The sequence below is a fragment of the Gossypium raimondii genome, chromosome 6 (genome assembly GCF_025698545.1).
Source record: "Gossypium raimondii isolate GPD5lz chromosome 6, ASM2569854v1, whole genome shotgun sequence".
Lineage (NCBI taxonomy): Eukaryota > Viridiplantae > Streptophyta > Magnoliopsida > Malvales > Malvaceae > Gossypium > Gossypium raimondii.
The window spans coordinates 58,594,868-58,621,213 of NC_068570.1; the positions used below are offsets into that span (position 1 = coordinate 58,594,868).

The following is a 26,346-nucleotide window of genomic DNA, read 5'->3' on the forward strand; positions in this document are numbered from 1 at the left end:
TGGTCACCCAACTTTCACAACTTCTTCATTTACAGCATTGAAAAGTAAAAAATTTGCAAAAAGGGCACTACTGTTACTAACCATTTTCATTTACCGACCTGCCTACCATCATCCCCTTCTTCCTTGATCTTCAAAAATGTTTCCAAAAACTACTATTCCAACTCTTTATTCATCCGATTCATCAAAAATTTAGGGTCTCTTCAACCCAAATACACTCACTAGTGACCACCACTCTTCGAAAATTTTCATTCATATCATGGGTGTAACATAATTTAGTAAATTGAGTCCTAACTACAATATCGGAGTAGGCATCATTAAAATTTTGTAGGGATTCAGAGTGTATTCCATTCAGCATTGTTCTGAAATAGTTATGAAGTTGTTTAGTAATTAGTAACAATTTTATACTAAGGACTCAAATAAAATAACACCCTTTAGTGTGATCATATTTCAAATCTATAAATTAGAGAAAAACAAGAAACTGATTAGTTCTTGTAAAAATCAATTTGTGAAATCAAAATGGAGAGAGAGTAGTTTTTGTTGAACTATCTTGAAGAAATGAGGGTGATGAAGAGAAACTATTTTCTTGGATGTTGAAGTGATGTGCATTGTCAAAAATGGAAAATGAGGTATTTCTGCTTTTAAAATTCAGTTATGATAATTTGCCTAATGCCACAATGAAATGTTGCTTCCTATATTGTTGTCTATATCCCGAAGATTATTGTATTCCCAGAAAGAGATTAATGGAGTATTGGTTTTGTGAAGGGCCATTGAATGAATTTGATAGAATCAGTGAAGCTCAAATGCAACGTAACGACATTATTAGCTCTCTTTTGATTTGTTTATTGGAAAATTGTGGTGTAATAGATGGAGAAGATAGTGTGAAGATGCATGATGTGATCCATGACATGGCTTTATGGATTACACGCGAGTTCGAAGCAACAGAGAGTAATTTTTTTGTAAAAGCGGGGGGTCAATTATTTAAAGAACCAGATGTTAAGGCATGGGAAAGTGGAAAAAGAATATCACTAATGAAAAATAAGATTGCAGTTCTCAAACAAACACCCAAATGCCCTAACCTTCGAACCTTGTTCCTTAGCCAAAATGAGTTGCAAATGATCAGCAATGGTTTCTTCCAATTTATACCTCGTCTAATTGTATTGGATTTGTCAAGAAACACTGGGTTACTAGCGCTGCCTGAGGGAATTTCACAATTGGTTTCACTAGAATGGTTTGATCTATCTTGGACTGGTATAGAAGAGTTGCCATTAGAGTTGAAAGCATTGACAAAATTAAAAATGTTGGACTTGAGTTATATGCGCAATCTCAGAAAACTCCCACAACATTTGATATCTAGTTTTTCCAAGTTGCAAATATTCAAAATGTGGTTGCCGGGAATTCAACTTTATCCTAATGAAGACAATGTTTTGAATAGGGGTAATGAAAAACTTATAGAGGAGTTGAAAGGTTTGCAATGTTTGAATATACTAACGATAACGATACACAACATGTTTTCTCTAGAAAGATTCTTGAGCTTTAACTTGTTTCAATGTGAGACCTGAGAACTGCTACTTTGTAATTTCAAAGAATCAAAAGTGTTTAATGTTTTATGCTTAGAAAAGTTAGAGCGTCTAGAGACTCTACGCTTCGACTTTGGTGGAAGCATGGAGGAGATAAAAATGGAAATACTTCATACCTGGATTTCTTCAAGTACTAAAATATACTTCATGCTTTCACACATTGAGCAAAGTTACAATTGCAGGAGGTAACAAATTGAGAGACGTGACTCGGCTGATTCTTGCTCCAAATTTAAGTATCCTTTCTATATTTGAGTGTGCAAAAATGGAAGAAATATTGAGTGAAGGAAAACTTGGTGAAGTTGTAGGTGTGCTTGGAATTCCATACCCTAAACCATTTCTGAAACTTGAATCACTTCACCTAATTTGTCTATCAAAATTGAAGAGCATATATTGGGATGCCTTACCTTCCCATGTTTGAAACATATTTTTATAAGTTACTGCGGAGAATTGAGGAAGCCTCCTCTCAATTCAGATAGTGCAAAATGGAATCTACTCACCATTGAAGGAAGGGAATATTGGTGGGCAAGATTAGAATGGGAAAATAAAGCCACTCGAGATGCTTTTCTCCCTTCTTTCAAGTCTTGTAATCATTTATTTTAATTAGCTGCTTCTATTTCTGTTTTGCAATCAATATTCCATTTTTCCTAAAGGATAATGTAATACATTAGCACTTGAGTTGGTCATGATCAAATATTTCATTTTAGTCTAACAAGGTTTCAAATGGTCCCAGACACACCCATTAAATCTTCAACTTATGATGAATGGCTCATGGAATCAATTCACAAAGTTTTAAAGCTTTGAACCTAAACTCTAAATTGAAGAACCAAATGTTTTTCATTCCTTTTTGTTGAAAATTAGCAAATTCCATCTTAGACTTATAAAAAAATTGAGATCTTCAACAATTTTAGATGATTGCAAGAGGCCCCATCACCCGGAGTTAATCAATAGACAATGCCCTTGGCTAACAACTTTAAGATAAGTGTGTGAACCTGTAATCTTGACATGTATATGGATGTTGCTTATTGTCAATTGCTTGTTTGTAAGTTATTTGAATTCAATTAATAAAAATTTAAACTCAATTTGTTTTAATGTGTAATGTGATATATGGGCTTTATTGATGTGCAATTTGATTCAATTTTCAAAAATCACTAAAAGTGTTCAATAAGTGCTAAAAGTAACATGTTTTAACTTCATTCTTACTGTGTTTTTGGATAATTATTCGATGTTAATTGTGAATTTTATGCTCCTAATTCTTTCAATTCATGTTTTTTTGCTTAAGAGAGCATTTTGGAGCAAAAAGAGTGAAAACCGAATCGGAACAAGCTACAGGAGCCACACAGGTTGACTCATTCCACATGGGCTACCACACGACCATGTGGTAGACCGTGTTGATTTCGTGGATTTAAACTCTGAATTGTGGAAAATCACGATTTTTCGAATATTCTAAGACATATATATGACAAAAATAAAAAGATAAGAGAGAGTCGTTATAGAATACTCAAGAAAACAACTCGAGAAACATCATTGAAGTCGATTCTGAAGTAGATTTCCGTCAAGATTGAATATTCTCAATTGATTTCTTAGTATATTGTCATGAGTTTCTTTATTTCTTACTATTTTACTATATTTTGGATTTTTTTCAAGCATGAACTAATTTTCTATATACCTAATGGAGATGGACCTATGGTAGACTCTATGATTTAATTTTTATTTTACATAATAAATACTTAATTTCTTATTCTCAATTATGTGTGCTTAATTCTTAATTTAATATTTCTAGATTATTAATCCATGTTTGATGTGCTTAAATCGAAAGTTGAATAGACCTTGTTTAATAGTAGATCTTGCGTAATTGAATGGAGTTGCATACAATCCTAGACATAGGACAACATAAATCTACTAGATTAGAGTCAAATCTAATAAGAAAATCCATAACATGAGTTAATGCAAGAATAGAGATTTTAATTAGAAAGAAATTTTAATTAATCAACCTAGAGTCAGTTGCTCTTATTCTCGAAAGAGATATTAGCAAAATTTAGGGATTTCTACGGATCAAGATACTAAGTAAATAAATTGCGTAATTTAGATTGATAGTGACAGATGAAATCTAGGTGAATTCTTTCCTGATTATTGTTTCGCTTCTTGATTGTCATTCGATTGCTTGCATGTTTTGTTCTTTGTCATGTTCATTAGTTAATTAATTTAGTTAATTTTAGTTTTTAATCCATCACTCAAATTCTTTGGTTAAATAACAGAAAGACGATAATTCCTAGTATTTTTTTAGTTTTCATGGGAATGATATCTTTACTCATCGTAACTATACTATTAACTGATAAGTGCACTTGCCTCAGTCAAATTTTTAGTTAATCCCGACGCATCAGTATTATCGATATAACGCTATTTTACATTTACATATTATATATAAACAAAAATGTTTAATTTAATATATTTATTTTTAAATGTGTACTATTAAATAAAAATAAAAAATTTATGTATATAATTGAACCAAAATTAAAGTTTCGTGTAATATAATTACTTTAAATCAAAGTTTAAATATCACATTACATATGTATAAATTTAAAATTTATTCCTTTTAACATAAAACCAATTTTTGTTAATTATTAAGTAATCTAATATTTATTTAATATCAAATATAGTATATTAATATAAATAATACAATTTATAGTTTTAATCAATTTAGCAAATTAAATTAAATTGATATGATATGATTTTATACATTGAATATAAACTCTAAAAAACAGAACACACTAGCAAAAAATAAAAAAAATTCTTTATACATTGCTAATGCTATGGTTAAATTCCAAGAAAATCAAATTATTGGTAACACCCAAAATATCATTTTGTGTCTGTAATTTTATCAACTATCATATTTTGCTGCTTTTTTAATTTGTTAGTGGGCAGTTTCATGGTTTGCATTTTCGCTAGACATCAAGGTTGGTTATTACTTTTACAAGAAGTTAGTTGGAATTGGCTTGGATTAATCGGTTGGTATATCGGTCTAAAGAAAGAGGTTAAATCAGTTGGTTCGTAAACTAGTTCCGATCGAATGAATTAGGCTAAAAATATATAAATTAAATCTGATTTATAATAATTTATTTAATCAAATTAGAGCAACCAATCGAACAGGCAATCAGTGGCTTAATTGATGTCACCACTAATCTGTTTACAAAAACATTGGTTTACAACATATAAGTGAAGAGAGATTTGATACTAAACTTTCTAGCAACTTCGATGATGTAGGAAATAAAAGTAGAGGATGCCGCCATGCTGTTGCATTGCCACAACAGGCTCACCGCACCGGGAACACCGGAACGATGGAGCTACCGCACATCGTGTTCATAGGCAGTAGTAGCAATACCTGTCAATACGAAATTTTAACCATTTATATGCAAGCAATCCTTGAAGATTAATCTTCAACACCGTGCAAATGCATACGGTAGCAATCGACATGATGAAAACATATTCATATATGTTTCGAGCTAATCGTTCATCGCTTAAGGCAAGTACGGTGAACAAAGACTAGAAGCAGATTATGAGTTAACTTACCTGTGAAGGGAGAGCCAGATTATGAGTTCTATATATACTCAACGATGCTGCTATGCCGTTTCATTGCCACAAGGTCTCACTGCACCGGGAACACAGGAATGATGGAGCCGCTGCATATAGTGTTCATAGGCAGTAGTAGCAATACTGGAATTATACTATCTTATTATCTTTACATTTACACGTGCAGGAGTAAAATTATATACTAGCTACATATCCCTAACGAAATAGGTTTAATTTGGTAATCGAGTTGAGTTGATTTTCACAGTTAAACGGATACATGGCCCTACTGCCGGTATATTTTTTTTCAAGTTTTTGGTTTTTTTTTTTTGGTATATTTTGGTAAATAAAAAAAAATTATAATATTTTGATAAATAAAAAAAAAGGATAACATTTTGGTTATTTTTTATTTTTTTTATAATAATTTTGTAAAAAACCCCCAAGGGAGCTTATAGCTGATAGCTCATTTTGCTCATTCATTCAACTAGAAAAAATAATATATTTATAGCCAAATACATCACCAAATACTACCTACTACCACTAATCATACTTTGAAACAAGTAAAACTTAACTTGCTCACAAGCTGCACCTAAAAACATCAAAAGAACACCAATTTAATTAGTTCATTTTCAACTAAGTAGTTTAACAAAGTAACTAAACAACCTTGCTATTACAGCAAGTATACGTGTTGAAGCATGTTTACAAGCTGCATGCACTTAACCAAAAATATAATAGCAGCATGGTAGAAATTTCTTCTTTCCTGCATCCCTCTTTGGCTTCTCCCTTTTATTAAGCCATGGTTTCTTCCATTTGTAGCTCGAACTTGAGCTTTCTTTGGCTCCTGCTTGGAAAGCTCCTTCTAGATGCTCCTCTAGCCTGGTGGTCCTTCTTTGCTCGAGTGCATATAGAGAGTTTATCAACTCAGACAATGAAATGGTTGATAAGTCTCTTGAGTCCTCCAATGAGGAGATCTTTGGCTCAAATTTCTCTGGGAGAGTTGTGATGACCTTCTCAACAACTCTGCTCTCACTAAAATCATCTTCGAGGAGCCTAATATTGTTGACTATGGCCATTATCCTATTAGAATACTGTTTGATTGTTTCAGACTCCCTCATCTTCAAGTTCTCAAAATCTCTTCTGAGGTTGATCAGTTGCAGCCGCCTTGTCTTGTCTGATCCCATAAACTCTTCCTTCAGCTTCTCCCATGCTTGCTTTGGTGTTTCACAAGCCATTATCCGAGTGAAAATCACATCAGATACACCATTTTGCAAGCATGCCATTGCCTTGTGCTTCTTGGTACACTCTTCACTATGCTGTCTGATTTGAGCAATGGTGGGACTAGACCTCAATGGAGCTGGTTCAGTGTCATTCTCGACCACATTCCATAGGTCATGTGCTTGCAAGTAAGTTTTCATCTTCACTGCCCAAATGTGGTAGTTCTCACCAGCAAACATAGGTGGTGGTGTGAAACTCATTTTGCAGCAACAAAAAACGACAGCTTTAGTTTCTTTCTCTTTAAGATTTCCTCACAAAAAAAAAACTTCCAACAACAGAGGCCCTGACAGGCTCTAATTACCATTTGTTGATGTTTTTAACAAAAAAACAAAAGAGCTTTAAAGCAAAGAACAAATGCAAAGGAAATTTCAACAGGAAGATGACTGAAAAAATTACTTGAACATTTCATTAAGATTATAAATATATATGTGATACAAGTTTAGCTTTGTTTTATACAAGTTATTAGATCAAATGTAAATCAACAACTAATCCTACTAACTTTAAACAGAAATTACAAAGAAACCAAGGAGAAATTACAAAGAAACTAAGGCTAGTTACATAGAAAAAACTGAACAACTAACCCTACCAACTTTGAAGATGTTTTATACAAGTTTTATACAAGTCATTACATCAAATGTAAATCAACAACTAATCCTACTAACTTTAAAGAGAAATTACAAAGAAACCAAAGAGAAATTACAAAGAAACTAAGGCTAGTTACATAGAAAAAAACTGAACAACTAACCCTACCAACTTTGAAGATGTTTTATACAAGTTTTATACAAGTTTTATACAAGTCATTACATCAAATGTAAATCAACAACTAATCCTACTAACTTTGAAGACAAATTACAAAGAAACTAAGGCTAGTTACATAGAAACAAAATGAACAAAATGAATCTGCTGCACTTGGTTTAGCTCCAATGCTGGTCTGCTGCTGGTCTCCTGTTGCATTGCAGGCCAAAGTTCAACAAAATGCTTCAAGAAATAAATGATCACATCAGTAAAGGAGCTTTTGAGAAAGTAGTGGAGAATCCGCCCATACCTTCAGTTGTGGTAAGACCTGAAGAGCGGCCAATTGCTCTAGAATCCTCAATCGAACAGGTATGGAGCTGCATCGTGGACAAAGATGTGATGGGGATCATTGGCATCTATGGCTTGGGGGGCGTTGGCAAGACAACACTCTTGACCCAAATCAACAACAAGTTCAGCACCACACCGAATGGTTTCAATGTTATAATTTGGGCAGTGGTGTCTAAAGATTACGATGTTGGAAAGGTTCAAGAGAGGATTGGTGGAAATCTTGGGTTTTCAGACGACCCATGAAGAATAAAAGTGTTGACCAGAAAGCTACAGATATATATATAGAGTGTTGTGCTACAAGAAGTTTGTTGTATTATTGGATGATTTATGGGAGAGGGTGGATTTGAACCAAGTTGGGATACCCAAACCAAGCCAAGAAAATGGTTCCAAACTTATTTTCACTTCTAGGTCTTTGGAGGTATGTGGCGAAATGGAAACTAAAACCAGAAAATAAAACCAGAAGAGGCTTGGAAACTGTTTCAAGACAAGGTTGGAGATGAAAACCTCAACAGCCATCCAGATATTTGGGAACTTGCTAAACAAGTAGCCGAAAGGTGTGGTGGGCTGCCTCTTGCAGTAATTACAATGGGTTGTGCCATGGCTTGTAAGACAACACCTGTGGAATGGAAATATGCAATTGAAAAGTTGAAGCGATCTTCATTAACGAAAATGAAAAATGAGGTATTTTCACTTTTAAAATTCAGTTTTGATAATCTTCCTTGTGAAAATGCATGATGTGATCCGTGACATGGCTTTATGGATAACATGCGAGCTTAAAGCAGAAAGGGAATTTCTTTTTCGTAAAAGGAGGGTGTCAATTATTTGAAGAACCAAATGTTAAGGCATGGGAACATGTAAAAAGAATGTCAGTAATGAAAAATCAGATTGAGATTCTCAGAGAACCACCTTGTTACTGCCATAACCTTCGAACTCTGTTTCTTAGTAAAAACAAGTTGGAGGCGATCAGATATAACTACTTCCAGTATGCACGTTATCTAACTGTTCTAAACTTGTCAGAAAATAGAGGTTTACGAACATTGCCTTTGGGAATTTCAGATTTGATTTCACTAGAATGTCTTGATCTGTCCTATACGGGTATAAGAGAGTTGTCAATAATTCTGAAAGCCTTGAAAAAACTGAAAATGTTGGAGTTGAGTTACATGGAAGATCTCAGAAGAATTGCACGACATCTGATATCTTGTTTTTCCAAGTTGCAACCAATAGAAAGTGTCTCTGTCCTAGAAAGATTTTCGAGCTTGCACCGTGATGAACTTTGGCCTGCAATGCAACAGGAAACCAGCAGCAGAAGCAGCAGACCAGCATTGGAGCTGAAGCAAGTGCAGCAGTTTCTTTTGTCCATTTTGTTCCTATGAAACTAGCCATATTTTCCTTGTAATTTGTCCTTAAAGTTAGTAGGTTTAGTTGTTGATTTACATTTGATGTAATGGCTGATATGTCAGCTTCTTTTGTATGTAAATTTAGCTTTGTTTTAGTCACGTATTAGTGGGAGCAGTTAAGCCATTAGGTGACTGACTCTGAAATTTGTAATGCACATATATATTCATCAACTTAATGAAGTGATCAAGTAATTTTTCAGTCAAGTTCTTGTTCAATTTCTCCTTGCATTTTGTTCTTTGCTTCGGTTTCTTCTTTGTTTCATAAACAAAACCCCAACACACGGAAACATTAGAGTTGAGACATTTTAGTGAGTCAGATGTGTTTAATGTTTTATGTTTAGCAAATATGGAGCGTTTAGAGGAAATATTCTTTTGTGATTGTGCAATCATGGAGATGAAAATGGAAAAGCTGCATATCGAGGTTCCTCCAAGTCCCTTTCTCGCATTGAGCCAAGTTACAATTGGTCGTTGTAATGAATTGAAGGACGCGACCTGGCTGGTTCTTGTTCCAAATCTAAGGTTTCTTTGGACAAATAAGTGTAGAAAAATGGAAGAAATATTGAGTGAAGTTGCAGATGTGGTTGGAATTCCATACTCTCAACCATTTCTCAAGTTGGAATCACTTCATTTAGCAGAACTACAAATATTGAAGAGCATATATCGGGATGCACTACCCTTCCCATGTCTAAACAATATTTTTATAGATACATGCCCAGAACTGAAGAAGCTTCCTCTCAACTCTGACAGTGCAAAAGGGAATCAGATCACCATTTGGGGAGAGAGTTATTGGTGGGAAACAGTAGAACGGGAGAATGAAACTACTCGAGATGTCTTTTTCCCCTCTTTCAGACCTGTTTCTTTCTGAAATGCACAAAATCTTGAACCAGTGCTTCACTGTTATGTGATGTTTGGTTCCATGGAGAGAGTTGCTATGTTTTATCATTGTTTTTTCCTTTTTCTGTTTTCAATTTGCTGCTTCCATTAATGTTTCTCTATCCTTCCGTTTCCAGAGTGGATGGATCATGTTTATTTCAGTCTACTAAGGTTTCAAATTGTAAAATACATTGCTACTTTTCTTTTTCTTTTTTGTAATTCCATTATGTTTCTTCAATGGTATGACTTATGATCCCAATACTAGTTTTTTTGTAACGCCTTTTCCATTTGTTTATTATATATATATATAATAGTTTACAAAGACTGCACAAATTTCGCAAATTTAGATTTAAATTAATAGAGATATATCTCAACAACAATCTATACACTATATAAATAACTAGTGTCGAAAGCATTCTTCTTCTCTAAACACGTCCAAAAACAAACAAAGTTCTTTCTTTTTTCTTTTTAGATTTTAAATTGTTAAACTTTGGCCTGCAATCCAACAGGAAACCAGTATGCAGACCAGCATCCAAGTTGAACCAGAGGAGCAGCAGCATTTTGTTTATTTTGTTCATTTGTAACTTGATTTAGTTCTTTTGCAATTTGTACTTCAAGTTAGTAGGAGTTATTGTTGATTTATGTTTGATGTAATAGCTAGTATGTCAGCTATATTTTGTGTGTAATTTTAGCTAAGCTTTAGTCAAGCATTAATGGGAGCAGTTACACATTAGGTGGCTGCCTTGTATCACATATATGTTACTTTTGCTGAATGAAATGGACAAGGAAGTAAAATTCATTTCTTCTTCAATTTTTGTTTTTGCTTCTGTTTTTGTTGGTTGATTCTCCTGCAAGTCTCAAGTCTTTAAAGCTCAATCTTCTTTCATTCTTCATCCGGATTTATTGCTTTGTTGCTCTAGCTTCAGACAGAGCTTCATACTTCATCCGGATAAACTGCTACTAAACCCCAACATAAATCAATGGTATAAATAATATTCAACACTGTGCGAATGCATATGGTAGCAATCGACTTGATGAAAACATCTCCGTATATGTTACAAGCTAATCGTTCATCGCTTAAGGCTAGTACGGTGAACAAAGACTAGAAGCATATCCAGAGAATCGGACAAAAATCAGTTAACTTACCTGTGCTGACAAGGGAGAGCCAGATTATGAGTTTTATATATGCTCAACGATGCTGCTGTGCCGTTTAATTGCCACAAGGTCTCACTGCACCGGGAACACCGGAATGATGGAGCCGCTGCACATAGTGTTCATAGGCAGTAGTAGCAATACCGGAATTATACAATCTTATTATCTTTACATTTACAAGTGCAGGAGTAAATTTATATACTAGTTACATATCCCTCACCAAATAGGTTTAATTTAGTAATCGAGTTGAGTTGATTTTCACATTTAAACGCAAACATGGCCCTACTGCCGGTATCTAGATTAGGATCCTAAAAGATATTTTCCTCAATGAACGAGTGCCACACACTAAATTTTAACAGCTGATGAATATGTTTAGTAAATTCTCCATGGTATGTACCTCCGGCACTGTCTTTTATTCTGTTAGAGACTAGCCTACAAACAACGTACATTTCTAGAAGTAAAATGTAATATATTCGTTAAAATTATTTAAAAAAAAAAAGAAGACAAAATGGTGTGCAGGCCTCGCACTTCGCATTGTTCATCATCTTTGAATTTTCCCTATTATGTAAGTTTATTTGTAGTCTATTGGCAACAATGATATATACATATGTTTTTAATAATATGTAGCTGTTCCTAAAAATATTCAAATTATTCACTTTTCATCTATTCACAATATTTGTTACCTCTGTTTTATTACCAGAAGAAGAATCATGGGCAATTGCTGCTCAATACAAATTGGTTTAGAGAATTTCCTCAATCGTGGATGGGATTCCATTGTCGGCCATGCTAATTACGTGTGTAAGCTTAAACAAACTCTTCCAACTTTTATCTGCTGCTCTTCAAGAACTGAGGGCACAAAGGAACGACGTGCGAAGACAGGTTGATGTGGCTGAACAGCAATGTTGAGCATTGGCCTGCAATGCAACAGGAGACCAGCAGCAGACAGCATGCAGACCAGCTTTGGTGCTGAACCGAGTGCAACAGCTTCTTTAGTTCATTTTGTTCATTTCGTTCCTATGTAACTAGTCTTAGTTTCTTTGTAACTTGTTATCAAAGTTAGTAGGATTAGTAGTTGATTTACACTTGATGTAATAGCTGATAAGTCAGCTTCCTTTTGTGTGTAATTTAAGCATTGTTTTAGTCTTGTATTAGTGGGAGCAGTTAAGTCATTAGGTAACTGTCCAATAAGCTTGTATCACATGTATATGTTTTGCAATCTTAAGAAAGTAGCATTAATTTTTCAGTCATCTTTCAGTTCAAATTCTCTTTGTGTTCCTTTGCTTCGGTTTCTTTTCTATCTTTTAGCAAATTCAAGCTCTTTTTCTTGTTTTGTTGCTGCCAAAATCCCAACAAGCAACTATTTAAGCCATTTGAGCAAGTTCAGCTATGGCTTTCAAAAGCTGAAACTATGATAACAGAGGCAGAAAAGTTTATTGAAGATGGCCCTCAAGAATTACAGAACTTGTGTCTATGCGGCTGTGCTTCCAAGAAATGCTTGTCTAGCCACAAATTTGGTAAAAAGGTGGCCAAAATGCTTCAAGAAATAAATAATCACATGAGTAAAGGAGCTTTTGAGAAAGTAGCGGAGAATCAACCTACAGCTTCAGTTGTGGTAAGACCTGAAGAGCCACCAATTGCTCTAGAATCCTCAATTGAACAGGTATGGAGCTGCATCGTGGACAAAGATGTGATGGGGATCATTGGCATCTATGGCTTGGAGGGCGTTGGCAAAACAACACTCTTGACCCAAATCAACAAGAAGTTCAGTACCACACCGAATAGTTTTCATGTCGTAATTTGGGTGTTGGTGTCTAAAGATTACAATGTTGGAAAGATTCAAGATAGCATCGGTGAAAACATTGGATTTTCTAATGATTCCTGGAAGAATAAAAGTGTTGACCAGAAAGCTACAGATATCTATAGTGTGTTGTGCAACAAGAAATTTGTTGTATTATTGGATGATTTATGGGAGAGAGTGGATTTGAGCCGAGTTGGGATTCCAAAACCAAGCTAAGATAATGGTTCCAAACTTATTTTTACTACTCGATCTTTGGAGGTATGCGGCGAAATGGGAGCTCGAAAGAAAATCAAAGCGGAGTGCCTAGATACGGAGAAGGCTTGGGAATTGTTCCAAGACAATGTTGGAAATGAAACTCTCAATAGCCATCCAAATATTGAAACTGTCAATAGCCATCCAAATATTCAAAAGCTAGCTAAACAAGTAGCGGAAAGGTGTGGTGGGCTGCCTCTTGCACTAATTACAATCGGTCGTGCCATGGCTTGCGAGACAACAGTTGGGGAATGGAAATATGCAATTGAGATGTTGAAGCGATGTGCATTGCCAAAAATGGAAAATGAGGTATTTCCGCTTTTAAAATTCAGTTATGATAATTTGCCTAATGCCACAATGAAATGTTGCCTCTTATATTGTTGTCTATATCCTGAAGATTATTGTAATCCGAGAAAGAGATTAGTGGAGTATTGGTTTTGTGAAGGGCTATTGAATGAATTTGATAGAATTAATGAAGCTCAAATGCAAGGTAACGACATTATCAGCTATCTTCGGAATGCTTGTTTATTGGAAAATGGTGGTGTAATAGATGGAAAAGATTGTGTGAAGATGCATGATGTGATCCGGGACATGGCTTTATGGATTACACGCGAGTTCGAAGCAATAGAGAACAAGTTTTTTGTAAAAGCAAGGGCTCAATTATTTGAAGAACAAGATGTTAAAGCATGGGAAAGTGTAAAAAGAATGTCAGTGATGAAAAATAAGATTGAAGTTCTCAAAGGAACACCCAAATGCCCTAATCTTCGAACCTTGTTTCTTAGCCAAAATTGGTTGGACATGATCAGGGATGGTATATCAGAGTTGCCAATAGTTGAAATCGTTGACAAAACTAAAAATGTTGGACTTGAGTTGTATGTACAATCTCATTAAAATCCCACAACATTTGATATCTAGTTATTCCAAGTTGCAAATATTCAGAATGTGGTTGCTGGGAATTCAACTTTATCATAATGAAGACAATGTCTTGAATAGGGGTAATGAAAAGCTTATAGATGAGTTGATGTTAGAACAATGGCAGCAGCAACTATGAACATAAGCACAAAACAGCAAGCAAAAATGAAAAACCAAGAACAAAACAAGTAACCGAATGAGAAAGTCATCATGCTTTCATTTTCATTTCAAAATATAAAGGAGTTACAAAAAAATAATAACAGGTTAGTTACCTAAACATGTAATTGCTCCTACCAAATTTGGCAAGTTGCCAACTAAAATAATACAAAAGAAAAGTTGAAAAATTCAGCTGTTACATCCATCAATTTCAAATCTAAAAGTACTAGCATTAGATATCAAGCTACATGCCAACTTGTTAACATCACAAAAATACAAAATTTAAACAAAAGAAAGTTGCTTCTGGTTCAGTCTTCAAACAGACATGTAAGTATTACTGCTGCTACTCTCGATGCTGCTAGTTTGTTGCATTGCAGGCCAATGCTCAACACTCCTCCTTAGACTGTAGGCAACAAACACCAATCGAATCTCTTAGAAATTCAAACCTGATTGTGCAAAGAGGCTTTGTCAAAATGTCAGCCAATTGGTCTTGTGAGCTGCAATGTATAAGACACACTTCTTTGGATTGAACAACTTCTCAAACAAAGTAAAACTTGAGCTTAAACTGTTTGGTTTTGCCATGAAAAACAGGATTTTTGGAAATGGCAACTGCTGACTGGTTATCCACCATAATTTCAGTAGGCTCAAGCTGTTCTTCATTCAAATCACATAGCAACTTCCTAAGCCAAGTGGCTTGATTCACTACTGCAGCTGCTGCTATGTATTCAGCTTCAGCAGTAGACTGAGCAACAGTTTGTTGCTTCTTTGAGCTCCAACTGAAAACTCCCAAACCAAGTGTAAAGAAGTAGCCTGAAGTACTTCTCATATCATCAACAGATCCACCCCAGTCACTATCTGAGTAGCCAGCTAATTTCAGCTCACTTCTTTTCTTAAACATTACACCAAACTTCAAAGTACCTTTGACATACTTGAGTATTCTCTTTGCTGCTTTCAAATGAGTTGTATTATAGCTGTGCATGAATCTAGACAGTAGACTAACTGAATGCATAAGGTCAGGTCTGGTTGCTGTCAAGTAAAGTAAACAACCAATCAGGCTTCTATACTCCTTTTCATCTACCTTTTCTTCATTTCCAAAGCTGCTTAGTTTCTCTCCCACAGCTAATGGTGTGCTCACTGGTTTGCTGTTTTCCATATGAAACTTAGTGAGAATTTTCAAGGCAAATGCATGTTGGCTGTTAAAAATGCCTTGATTAGACTGGTCTACTTCCATACCAAGGAAGTAAGTCATGATTCCCAAGTCTATCATGTCAAACATGTCTTGCATATTCTTCTTGAACTCCTGAATCAAATCGACCCTGCTTCCAGTCACTAATAGATCATCCACATATATTGAGACAATCAACAAAGTCTCATATTTGGACTTCTTTATAAACAAAGTTGGCTCACTCAAACTTTTCTCGAAATTGAGCCTAGACAGGTAAGCATCTATCTTGTCATGCCAGGCTCGAGGAGCCTATTTTAGTCCATAGAGTGCCTTCTTCAGCTTGTAAACATTGTCCTCCTTTCCTTGGACTTTAAATCCATTAGGCTGTTCAACATAAATTTCTTCTTTAAAAAAACCATTCAGGAAAGCTGACTTGACATCAAGTTGATGGACTCTCCACTGCTTCTGTGCTGCGAAAGCAAACAGAAGCTTTATGGTATCTAGCCTTGCTACTGGAGCAAATGTCTCTTCAAAGTCAATCCCAAACTGTTGGCTATACCCTTTCACCACAAGCCTTGCCTTGTGTTTGTTCAAAGAGCCATCAGCATTGAATTTGGCCCTGAAAACCCACTTGACACCTATGACCTTCTTCTGGTCAGGTCTGTCCACCAAGTCCCAAGTGTCATTTTTGTGGACCATGTCAATCTCAGTCTCCATGGCCTTCTTCCAGCTATTGTTTCTTGCAGTTTCTTTATAGCTTGAAGGCTCAACAATGGCCACATTGCATCTTTGGTAGATATCAGCAATAGACATGGTCCCTCTCACAGGAGCATCACCAACATTGTCATTACTGACTTCATTTTCTGCCAATTCCAGATTGCTGTCAATTTGCTCTTCTTCAAACTAACTTGTGTTAGAGCCATCTAGACTCCAAAACCTTCCTTCATCGAATTTGGCATCCCTGCTTACCAAAATCTTCTTGGTTGAGGGATCAAATACTCTGTAGCCCTTCTTGCTGCTACTGTAACCAACAAATATGCCTGGAACTGACCTCTTCTCAAGCTTGGTACTTCTTTCTGCAGGGACAAGTACAAAACACATGCAACCAAACACTTTTAAATGGGAAACAGTTGGTTTAAGATCATACCATGCTTCAAAAGGAGTTTTATCCTTCACAGCATGTGTTGGCAGCCTATTGAGCAGGTACATTGAGGGGTTGACACCTTCAACCCAAAAAAATGCTTGGAAGCTTGCTTTGAAACAACAAACACCTGGTCATGTTCATCACTATTCTGTTCTTCCTCTCACACACTCCATTTTGTTGAGGAGTGTACATTGTGGTTAACTGATGATGAATCCTAGCCTGCTCACATAGCTTCTGAAATCTTTCAGACAAGTATTCAGAACCATTGTCTATCCTCAGGGCCTTAATCCTGTAGCCTGTTTGATTTTCTGCCAATGCCTTGAACTTCCAAAAACTTCAAACACTTCTGACTTCTGTTTCATGAAATAAACCTAGCAAAATCTGGTCAGATCATCAATAAACAATATAAAATACTTACTACCATTCAGTAAAGGGGTCTTCATTGGTCCACAGACATCTGAGTGCACCAACTCAAGTCTTTCTCGAGCCCTCCATGCTTGGTTTATTGGAAAAGGCAACCTGGCCTGCTTACCAAGCTGGCACACTTCACAAACAGACTCATTTGCATCAACCTTAATCATGTCCTTTGTCAAACTCATCTTGTGCAACAAATTGAGTGACCTGAAATTGACATGGCCAAATCTTCTATGCCACAGACCAATATTGTCAACTGAACTTGTATAGGCTTTTCTCTCAAGTTGGCTCACATCCAGCATGAAACACCTATCTTCCATGGGTGCTGAAACAACTTCTCTACCAAGAATATCATTAATAACACAAGAATCATTCTTGAAAACTAGAGAGTAGCCTTTCTTAACCAGCTGACCTACACTAAGTAGATTTTGATCTATTTCAGGTACATAGAGCACATCTGAAATAACCTTGTTACCTGAACCAGTGTTGATCACAACATCACCTCTGCCTTTAGCTTCAATCAGATTCCCATTGCCTATCCTGACCTTTGAAACAAAACTCCTGTCAAGGTCCTTGAACAGGCTCTCGTATGATGCCATGTGATGTGAGCAGCTACTGTCTACAAGCCAACTACATTTGACTTTACTTGTAGTTGTAAAACATGAGGCAGTAAAGACATACTCCTCATGAGCTTGAAGATCATCAGCAGTCTTGGCTTGTACTGGCAGAGTTTGTGCCTTTTCTTGATTTCTACAAATCTTTTCATGGTGACCATACTGCTTGTAACTCTTGCATTGGATGTCTAGTCTATTCCAGCAATACTTCTCCAAATGATTAGTCTTCTTGCAGTGAATGCATGGTGGAAACCTCCTTCTACCAGCATCTTTCTTTGATCTTTCCCTCTTTTCAAACCAAGGCTTCTTAGCTTTTTGACTTGAGCTAGAGCCTTCTTTGACCTTTGCTTGAAAAGCACCTTCAGGACTCTCCTCCTGCCTACTTGCTCTTCTCTGCTCAAGTGCATAGAGTAAGTTAACCAACTCAGACAAAGAAATGGTTGTGAGATCTCTCGAGTCCTCCAATGAGGAGATTTTTTACTCAAACCTTTCAGGTAAGGTGGTAATAACCTTCTCAACAACCCTGCTGTCACTGAAATCTTCTCCAAGGAGTCTGATATTATTGACAGTAGCCATAATCCTATCAGAATATTGCTTGATAGTTTCTGACTCCTTCATCTTAATATTTTCAAATTCCCTTCTAAGGTTGATGACTTGTTGCTGCCTAGTCTTGTCTGATCCCATGAACTCCTCTTTCAGCCTGTCCCGAGCTTGTTTGGGTGAGTCACAAGCCATGATCCGAGTAAAAATCACATCAGACACTCCATTCTGTAGGCAGGCCATGGCTTTATACTTCTTGGCTCGCTCCTCACCATGCTGCCTTATCTGAGCAATGGTTGGATTTGCTCTCAATGGTGGTGGCTCGACATCATTTTCAACTGTGCTCCACAGATCTAGTGCTTGGAGGTAAGTTTTCATTTTAACTACCCAAATGTGGTAGTTTTCTCCAGCAAAAACTGGTGGTGGAGGGGGTGCAAAGCTCATGTTGCTGAAACTGGTTTGACAAACACGATTTTTGAGTTTATTTTGAAACAAAAAAAAACTTAAACAATAGAAGTCCTCAAAGACAAGAGGCTCTGATACCATTTGTTAGAACAATGGCAGCAGCAACTATGAACATAAGCACAAAACAACAAGCAAAAATGAAAAACCAAGAACAAAACAAGTAATCGAATGAGAAAGTCATCATGCTTTCATTTTCATTTCAAAATATAAAGGAGTTACAAAAAAATAATAACAAGTCAGTTACCTAAACATGTAACTGCTCCTACCGAATTTGGCAAGTTGCCAACTAAAATAATACAAAAGAAAAGCTGAAAATTTCAGCTGTTACATCCATCAATTTCAAATCTAAAAGTACTAGCTTTAGATATCAAGCTACATGCCAACTTGTTAACATCACAAAAATACAAAATTTAAACAAAAGAAAGTTGCTTCTGATTCAATCTTCAAACAGACATGAAAGTATCTCGATGCTGGTAGTTTGTTGCATTGCAGGCCAATGCTCAACAGTTGAAAGGTTTGCAATGTTTGAATATACTAACGATAACGATACACAACATGTTTTCTCTAGAAAGATTCCTGAGCTTTAACTTATTTCGATGTGGGACCCGACCATTGAAGTTCGCATAAAGTCAATACATATACCAGACATAGGCTAATCAAAATGAACAAATTTCACCTAAACAACTACCTACTACCACTAAGCAACATTGAAACTTGTTAAACATTGCTTGTACACTTTGAAAAAGCTGATTTACCAGCTCAATACTACCTAATTATATCAAATACATCACCAACTAGGTTTAAATCAAACTAAGATACAAAATGTCAGCTTGAAGTAACCAAAACATAATTGAAAGTGAACAGCAGCATGGTTCTTTAGCAGGTGCATGAATGGCTCGACTGCATGTGCTGCTCCTTGGCTGCATGTGCTGCATGGATACGAAACATATTTCTGTAAGTTACTGTGGAGAACTGAAGAAGCTTCCTCTCAACTTAAACAGTGCAAAAGGGAATCTGCTCACCATTGAGGGAAGAGAATATTGGTGGCAAGAATAGAATGAGAAAATGAAACCACTTGAGATACTTTTCTCTGTTCTTTCAAGTCTTACATTCATTTATTTTAATTAACTGTTTCTATTTCGGTTTTGCTATCAATATTACGTTTGTCCTAAAAGATAATGAATGTATTAGCACTTGAGTTGATCATGATGAAATATTTTTCATTTAAGTCTAACAAAGTTTCAAATGGTTCCACACACACCCATCAAAATCATCAACTTACGAAGAAAGGCTCATTGAATCAATTGACATAGTTTTAAAGCTTTGAACTTTAAATTGAAGAACTCCTGAGTTTAGTGGGGCCAAATGTTTGTCATTCCTTTTTGTTGATCCAACAGTAATCTTGCACTGGGTTTCCCAATCTAAGTTCAGATTCCTTCCAAAATTTATTGCATATTATCAAGTTTCGAGTTAAATTTAATAATTCAATTAATTTGAATAATTCGAATAACATGTTGGTGTAAATATCCTCATTGGTCCCTGTCAGTTTTGAAAATGAATAAATTGACCTCTCTCAACAAAAACTACAAAATAATTCAAAATATTTTTAAAATTCAAAATAATTATACAAATTCCTAATTTTATATATTTTTAAAAATTTTAAAATTTATAAATAAATTTTATTTTTTTCTAAAATAATAATTTTGGGATCTAAATAAGTTAATTAACAATTTAAGTTTATTTGCTTTGAAATTCTTTTAAATATATATGGTTTGAAATTTATGTGCTCTAAAATGGAATGAATTATACTATAACAAGATTTTAATTTTATATGCTTAATTTTTAATTTAATTTAAACAATTTCACTTGGTTTGACTCGACTCAACTTGATTTGGAAAAACTTTAAATCAAGTGAGAATGATAAAATAAAACTCAGCTCAATTAACTCAAATTTTTTTACTTAATTCGACTCGATTCAATCGAAATGTTGATCCCTACTTTTATATATGTGCCCAAGAATTTGAATTTCTACTGCCCTCGTTTGGTTTTCCACAATTGAACATTTCAGTTTTTTTTTCCCTTAAATATATCTAACTTAAAATTTAAACATTAAGCATAAAACATGGTGATGGAGCCCCCCATCAAGTTTAGACCCATTCTTCTATCACATACTGATTTAATGATCATGTCTACGATTTTATTTTCTTCTCGAGAAATATGCTCAATGTTCCGGTGACTTATGAATTTCAATAATGAATGAATTCTTCATACTAATCTTTATAGTTATCATATTTATTAAAATTTCATCAAATATGATTATTTACCATAATTGGAAAAAAATCAACTAAATTGAAAATACCAAAAGTCATTACAGATGAATAAAATCTATAGTTGAAATAATAAGATAAAAATCTCATTAGCCTGAAGAACCACATAAAAGAAAAAAATATTAAAAATAAAATGGAAAACAATATATAGTTTGAGAAATAAAAATATTTAACAACGATAAGAATAAAATAAAAAATTAATTAAATAGAAATGAACCAAAATGATGAAAAAACAACTAAAACATGCACCGACTTGACAAAAATGTTTTTATACACATCATAATATTGTGACTACAAACTAATTTAACACAAAAAAAATATATATGTAACATTTTAAAACAATTAATATTTTATTGTAACCTCCAAAACAATTTATGACGCAATTTTAAGATTATAATATGTAAGTCTATTGAGAATCAGCTCGATGGATATGTGTATTGTTGTCAATACAGGAGAACATAGATTTCAGTGCATTGAAACGCATTATCATTCCATTTATGGATTGAAAAGAAGCTAGGAATAGTTTTAAGCATTGTATCAAATAGAAATAATGAGATTGTTTATATATATATATATATATATATATATATATATATATATAACATTTAAAATGATTTAACAAAACTAACAATCTCTTGACCCAATGACAAGAGCATTATATGGTAGACATAAGAACTTAGATTCGATGCTATACTATCTCATTCCCTCCCCACTTATCAAAAATAAAAATGATTTAGCAAGAAAAATTGTAACCTCTTAAAATAATTTAATGCATATGGATTTAATTCAAAAAATATAAAATATCGAAAACGATCCATTCATTTAAATAAAATTCCACTTTTACTCAATTTATTTTTTTATTTCTTAGATTATAAATTCTTTTTAAAATGTGTAATTTAAAAGTTTTCACAAAACTATTATAAACAATATATATATATAAGGAAAGGATTAAGTTTTTTTTTTTAGAGATTAGAATTTTAAAAATTGAGAAAAAAATTATAGAAAACAGAAGCAAAAGAAAAGAAGAGATGAAAAGAGATTGGGGTTAAAAATATATATTAAGAAAATGGAGCAATTATCAATTATGCCCTTACAAATTTTTATAAATAAAAATTAAAATGACAATTATAATGGCTCTCAAAAGAGCTGGTTATATATATAGATAGATAAATATATCTGTATCCACCAAATATCTTAAAAATGTCAAAAAAAAATTCCAAGCTAAAAAAAAAAATGACCACATTATGAATGTGAAAATTTGACAAAAGAATGATTAATTTCCCCCACAGTCAAGTGGGGGGTCAAAACAGAAGGCAATTGTTTTCTCAAACTATATTGTATTCCCACATCAGGCAATTTTGTTCCATATTCTAAGTGTACAATGCTCTTATCCAACTAAATTACTGATTATGAGTTTTATGTTCAACTATGCTGCCATGCCGTTGCATTGCCACAACAGGCTCACTGCACCGGGAACACCGGAACGATGGAGCTGCCGCACATCGTGTTCGTAGGCAGTAGTAGCAATACCTGTCAATACAAAAATTTAACCATTTACAGGCAAGCAATACTTGAAAATTAATCTCCAACACTGCAAATGCATATACTTAGTGGAAACCGGTGTACATGGTAGCAATCGTCGTTGCACGAGGCAAGTACAGTGAACAAAGACTAGAAGGATATCTGGAGAATAGGATAGGAATCAGTTAACTTACCTGTGCTGACAAGGGAGAGCAAGATACGGAGTTGTCGGACTTGCCCGGCAAATGGGACAAGTCGAATCGTCCTCTGTAGAACTTGAAGATTTGTTCTTCGAGAACGGGTGAAGAACGCTTTTAACCGTTGAAGAGTTTAGAAGAGGGAGAAGCAGCAACAGCATTTCCTGCTTAATAGCAAAGCAAATGTAAGTACAAAAATACATTCATCGCAACAGCAACTCCCAGCAGCCAGCCCTTCCTATTCATTCTAGGTGAGGTTTTCAAGTCATGGTTGTTTGAACCAGACTGAACCGGGCGGTCGGACCGGGAACCGGGCGGTCGGACCAGGAACCAGCCAGGGCATCGGTCAGGAAAAAGGCATTAGACTAATTGAACCGGATTTTTTAAAATATTTTTTAAGAATTTTTAATGATTTATTTAATCGAACCACACGGACCAATCGAACTAGTGGCTTGACCGGTTTGACCACCAGTCTGGTTCTAAAAACCTTGTTTCAAGTATCAGAAATAAATAATGCCAAACACTAAATTTTAACAGCTGATAAATAGGTTTTCCGTAAATTCCCCATAGATATGCACCTCAAGTACCGTCTTTTATTCTGTTAGAGACTAGGCTACAAACAACAACATACATTTCGACAAGTAAAAGGAAACATTACCGAGAACTCATTCCACACTAACTGGCGATTCATGTACTCAAAGCTAACTGCTCGATTCATGTTAGGGCTTTCATAGACAAGCCTTGCTCTTAAAGCTCTTTCAATGAGGTTCCTATACCTGCATTAGAAACAACAGATGAAATCAGATCAATGTCAATTGCTAAGAGGTGGTTATAGAAAAACAGGTTTTTCGGAACCACCTAAAAAGTTCCCTAATCATCAAGCATTCGTGTTTGTAGAATATGGTAATCCATATCAATCCAATAACCATACAAACCAATCAATTTCTAACAATAAAGATGAATAAAACGAAAACTTGGTACAAAATCTAGTAAGTTAAATCACTATGCTTGTTATCGGTGCTTGTGTCCTTTTGCATTATTTATTTTCCTAATGAGATTCAAGAATACACGTTTTCAATAATTAAAACCTACCTTCCTGTGTAAAGAAATAAGAGTAGGTTGCCAAATGACGCAGCCTTATAAAGCCCTTCAATACGTTGCATCAAACCCCAAACTCGCCGTGCCAATGGCCTCTGAAGACAGGAAATCAGAATCGACTTCAGACCATGTCCAAACTCTTCCCAAGGAAGAACACGAAGAAGAGGAAAACAGAAAAGAAAGGATACAAACAATGAATCAGCACCTGTTCAGAATCACCCCATCGACGAAAAGCAGAGAATGACTGTAAACGAGCCCAAATGTACTGACCACCAACTGCGGCAATGCAATACCACATCTTCTGAGCAACAGTTAGCCCAGGCCCTTCCAAACCCGTTCTTACTGCAGAAAGATAAAGAGCAGCACAATGTAAGGTCCTTGATAAGGCTACACGAGACTAAAGAAGGGAACGAGTAAAGAAAAGACAATGTTAAATAGCATAAAGGGAGTAAACACAATTCAAAACTGAAAACATTAACTAAGGTAAACTGCTCCATCTAAAATATGCTAAAAAAGATTGTTCCAATAAGGAGTAGATGTAATTTTCATATAATAACACTGATAGTTGCAGTCATAAGTAAAGTCGAGTAACAATGATCATAAATAAGTCTAAATAACACTGATACCAGAGCATGATTTGGTCAGCAAACTAAGATGCCATTTTACTCAGACTCAAGTGTGTTGGATATGCATCTAACACAGACATGTTTAGTTTTTTCCTCGAAGTTTTGCATGTATTTGAAGGGTTCGCAGAGGGTTATATCCTCATATCCATGTCCAAAAATGTTACGAACATGGACATTTCATGAAAAATGAAGAACCGGAGCAACATATGTAGCACAATAATAAAAAGAAGTCCAGACCTTCTTACCATTTTCTCTTATTTCCACGGCACGTTCATCTCGGTACCTCAAATTCATAAGAGCAATTCCTGGAGTCGGTTTATCTACCCAAATTGAGAACCTCCAAATGAGAAACTCAAGGAAAGCATCGAGTTCGGGTTCATATTGAAATAACATTCCTGGCTAACCCCAATAAAACAAAGAAACAAACTCAGACAATCGGTTTGCGCAACTTCATTTATAATTAAACCATTAATGGATGCAATAACAAAAAAAAAAAAAAGAACATTACCTTCATCAAGGAGAAAACTTTAACCAACTGTTCTTTCAACATAGCTGACATCTCAATATCCAATCTGGCAGCATCAAACTGATTAACCCTAGATATTGATATCGGTAGCGTTGAATGCTGCAACAATTGACCAAGAACAGTTAATAAAAGAGTGTACTAAAGTTAAATAACAGCAAAATAGAAAAGAATCTCATCTTGAAATTATGTATAATTCTAACCTATTCACCAAAAGATCAAAACCTTTCTATAAAAGTCTTCCATATCTATAACTAGAGAACTAAGGGAGTGCTTGGTCGAGGGGAAAATGGAAGGATGAAAGGAGAGTGTGGAAAAGTGAAAAGAAATAAATTGTAAATGTGTTTGGCAGGAAAAAAAATTGAGAGGAAAGAAAACAGATGCCTATTTTCCATCCTAATGCATAAAAACAAATCATTCCAAATTAGAATGAAACGAGGAGAGAAAATAAGGGATGCAAGCATGGAAATTCAAAATTGTGCATTTTTCAAAAGTTCTATTTTATTTTTCTTATTTTTCAACACTACCAAACAATGAATCAAAAAAAAATTATTTTTTTCATTCAATTTTTCCATCTTTCCTACCAAGCACACCAATGAAAATTTATATTTTCTATCTTTCCATTTTTCTACTTTTCCACATTTCTATCTACTCTACCAAGCAAACCTAAAACTTCATTTCTTTTGCCCATTACATAATGCAATTCCATTCAACATTAGCAAAATTATACCTTGATACCCAAAAATTCATAATCAAACAAGTTCCCATGCATCCTCAGGGCCAGTAATCATTAATCAAACAGTTAAAAGGAAAATCAACAAAGGGTAATGTCTTTTATTATTCAACTTCAACCAAATTTTCACCAAAAAGATTTAAAAAATAAACCTGATGAGAAAGAGAAACAGAGTGCCAGTAAGGAAGTTACCCAAAAATTCTCCAGATAGATTAAAAGTTGTCATTCTTTTCCCAATTTTAATAATGCAATTCCATTCAACATTAGCAAATTAATACCCAAAAATTCAAAACCCTCATATAAAAATGAAAAGAAAGAGTTACCCAGAAATTTCCCAGATAGATTTCAATAAATAAAAACACCCCATGAATTCTTAAGGCCAGTAATCAATAATTGAACAGATAAAAAGAAAATCAACAAAGGGTAACCTCTTTTATTGCTTAATTTCAACAAAATAATATCCATAGCAAAAAAAAAATTAAAGAGTGTGAACCTGATGAGAAAGAGAAACAGAGTGCCAGTGAGGAAGTAGCTTTTGATAAGAAGTAATCCATGCATCTTCTCGTGGCGGTGGTGCCGTTGATGGATTGCTTCTAAAACTAATCATTTGATGAAAATTAAATTATGATTTTCTTTCTTCTTCTTTATTTGGCGCAAATTTTATATGATTGAGATTTGTTTGTTGTCGAAATCTTGAAGATGGGGTTATTTAATTTATTGAATTATTCTGGACTCGGCTGCTCTGTTTCTGAAAATGATGCTAAAAGCTTCGAGAGGTGGACTTGAGTTAACTCGCAACTTGCAACTCATTTATTGCATTTATAAATAAATAATAGGGAAAATTGCACCTAATGTCATTAGATTATTAGTAAATTTATCTTTTGATCACTAAACTTTAAAAATTTACAAAATGGTCATTGAACTATTCTGCAATTCTCAT

The 26,346-nt window shown here is 34.7% G+C and overlaps 1 protein-coding gene and 2 pseudogenes across 2 annotated transcripts; 2 read left to right on the plus strand and 1 right to left on the minus strand.

Moving 5' to 3' along the window:
* Positions 1-7,212: 7,212 nt before the first annotated feature.
* Positions 7,213-9,958, plus strand: LOC128041784 (probable disease resistance protein At4g14610; annotated as a pseudogene).
* A 2,275-nt stretch (positions 9,959-12,233) lies between these two features.
* On the plus strand, positions 12,234-13,915 carry LOC105773289 (disease resistance protein RFL1-like; annotated as a pseudogene).
* An 8,017-nt stretch (positions 13,916-21,932) lies between these two features.
* On the minus strand, positions 21,933-26,192 carry LOC105774288 (peroxisome biogenesis protein 2). Of its 2 annotated transcripts, none has more exons than XM_012596733.2 (8): positions 25,900-26,192; positions 24,659-24,775; positions 24,396-24,549; positions 23,730-23,866; positions 23,519-23,619; positions 23,085-23,202; positions 22,424-22,590; positions 21,933-22,238 (listed from the first exon to the last, which is right to left on the minus strand). In XM_012596733.2, the coding sequence occupies exons 1-8, from the start codon at positions 26,011-26,013 to the stop codon at positions 22,109-22,111; spliced, it is 1,038 nt and encodes a 345-aa protein (XP_012452187.1). In that variant the 5' UTR covers positions 26,014-26,192; the 3' UTR covers positions 21,933-22,108. The 2 variants fall into 2 exon arrangements, with proteins under 2 accessions (XP_012452187.1, XP_012452188.1); XM_012596734.2 differs by lacking the exon at positions 25,900-26,192 and adding an exon at positions 25,559-25,596.
* Positions 26,193-26,346: the final 154 nt, after the last annotated feature.

Coding starts and splice junctions, on each gene's coding strand:
- LOC105774288 (XM_012596733.2), bottom strand. CDS start 26,013: ATGATTAGTTTTAGAAGCAATCCATCAACGGCACCACCGCCACGAGAA. Junction 23,620..23,729: donor GATGGGGTGATTCTGAACAG/GTGCTGATTCAT, acceptor TCCTGTCTTCAG/AGGCCATTGGCACGGCGAGT. Junction 22,591..23,084: donor TAGTGTGGAATGAGTTCTCG/GTAATGTTTCCT, acceptor GCTATTAAGCAG/GAAATGCTGTTGCTGCTTCT.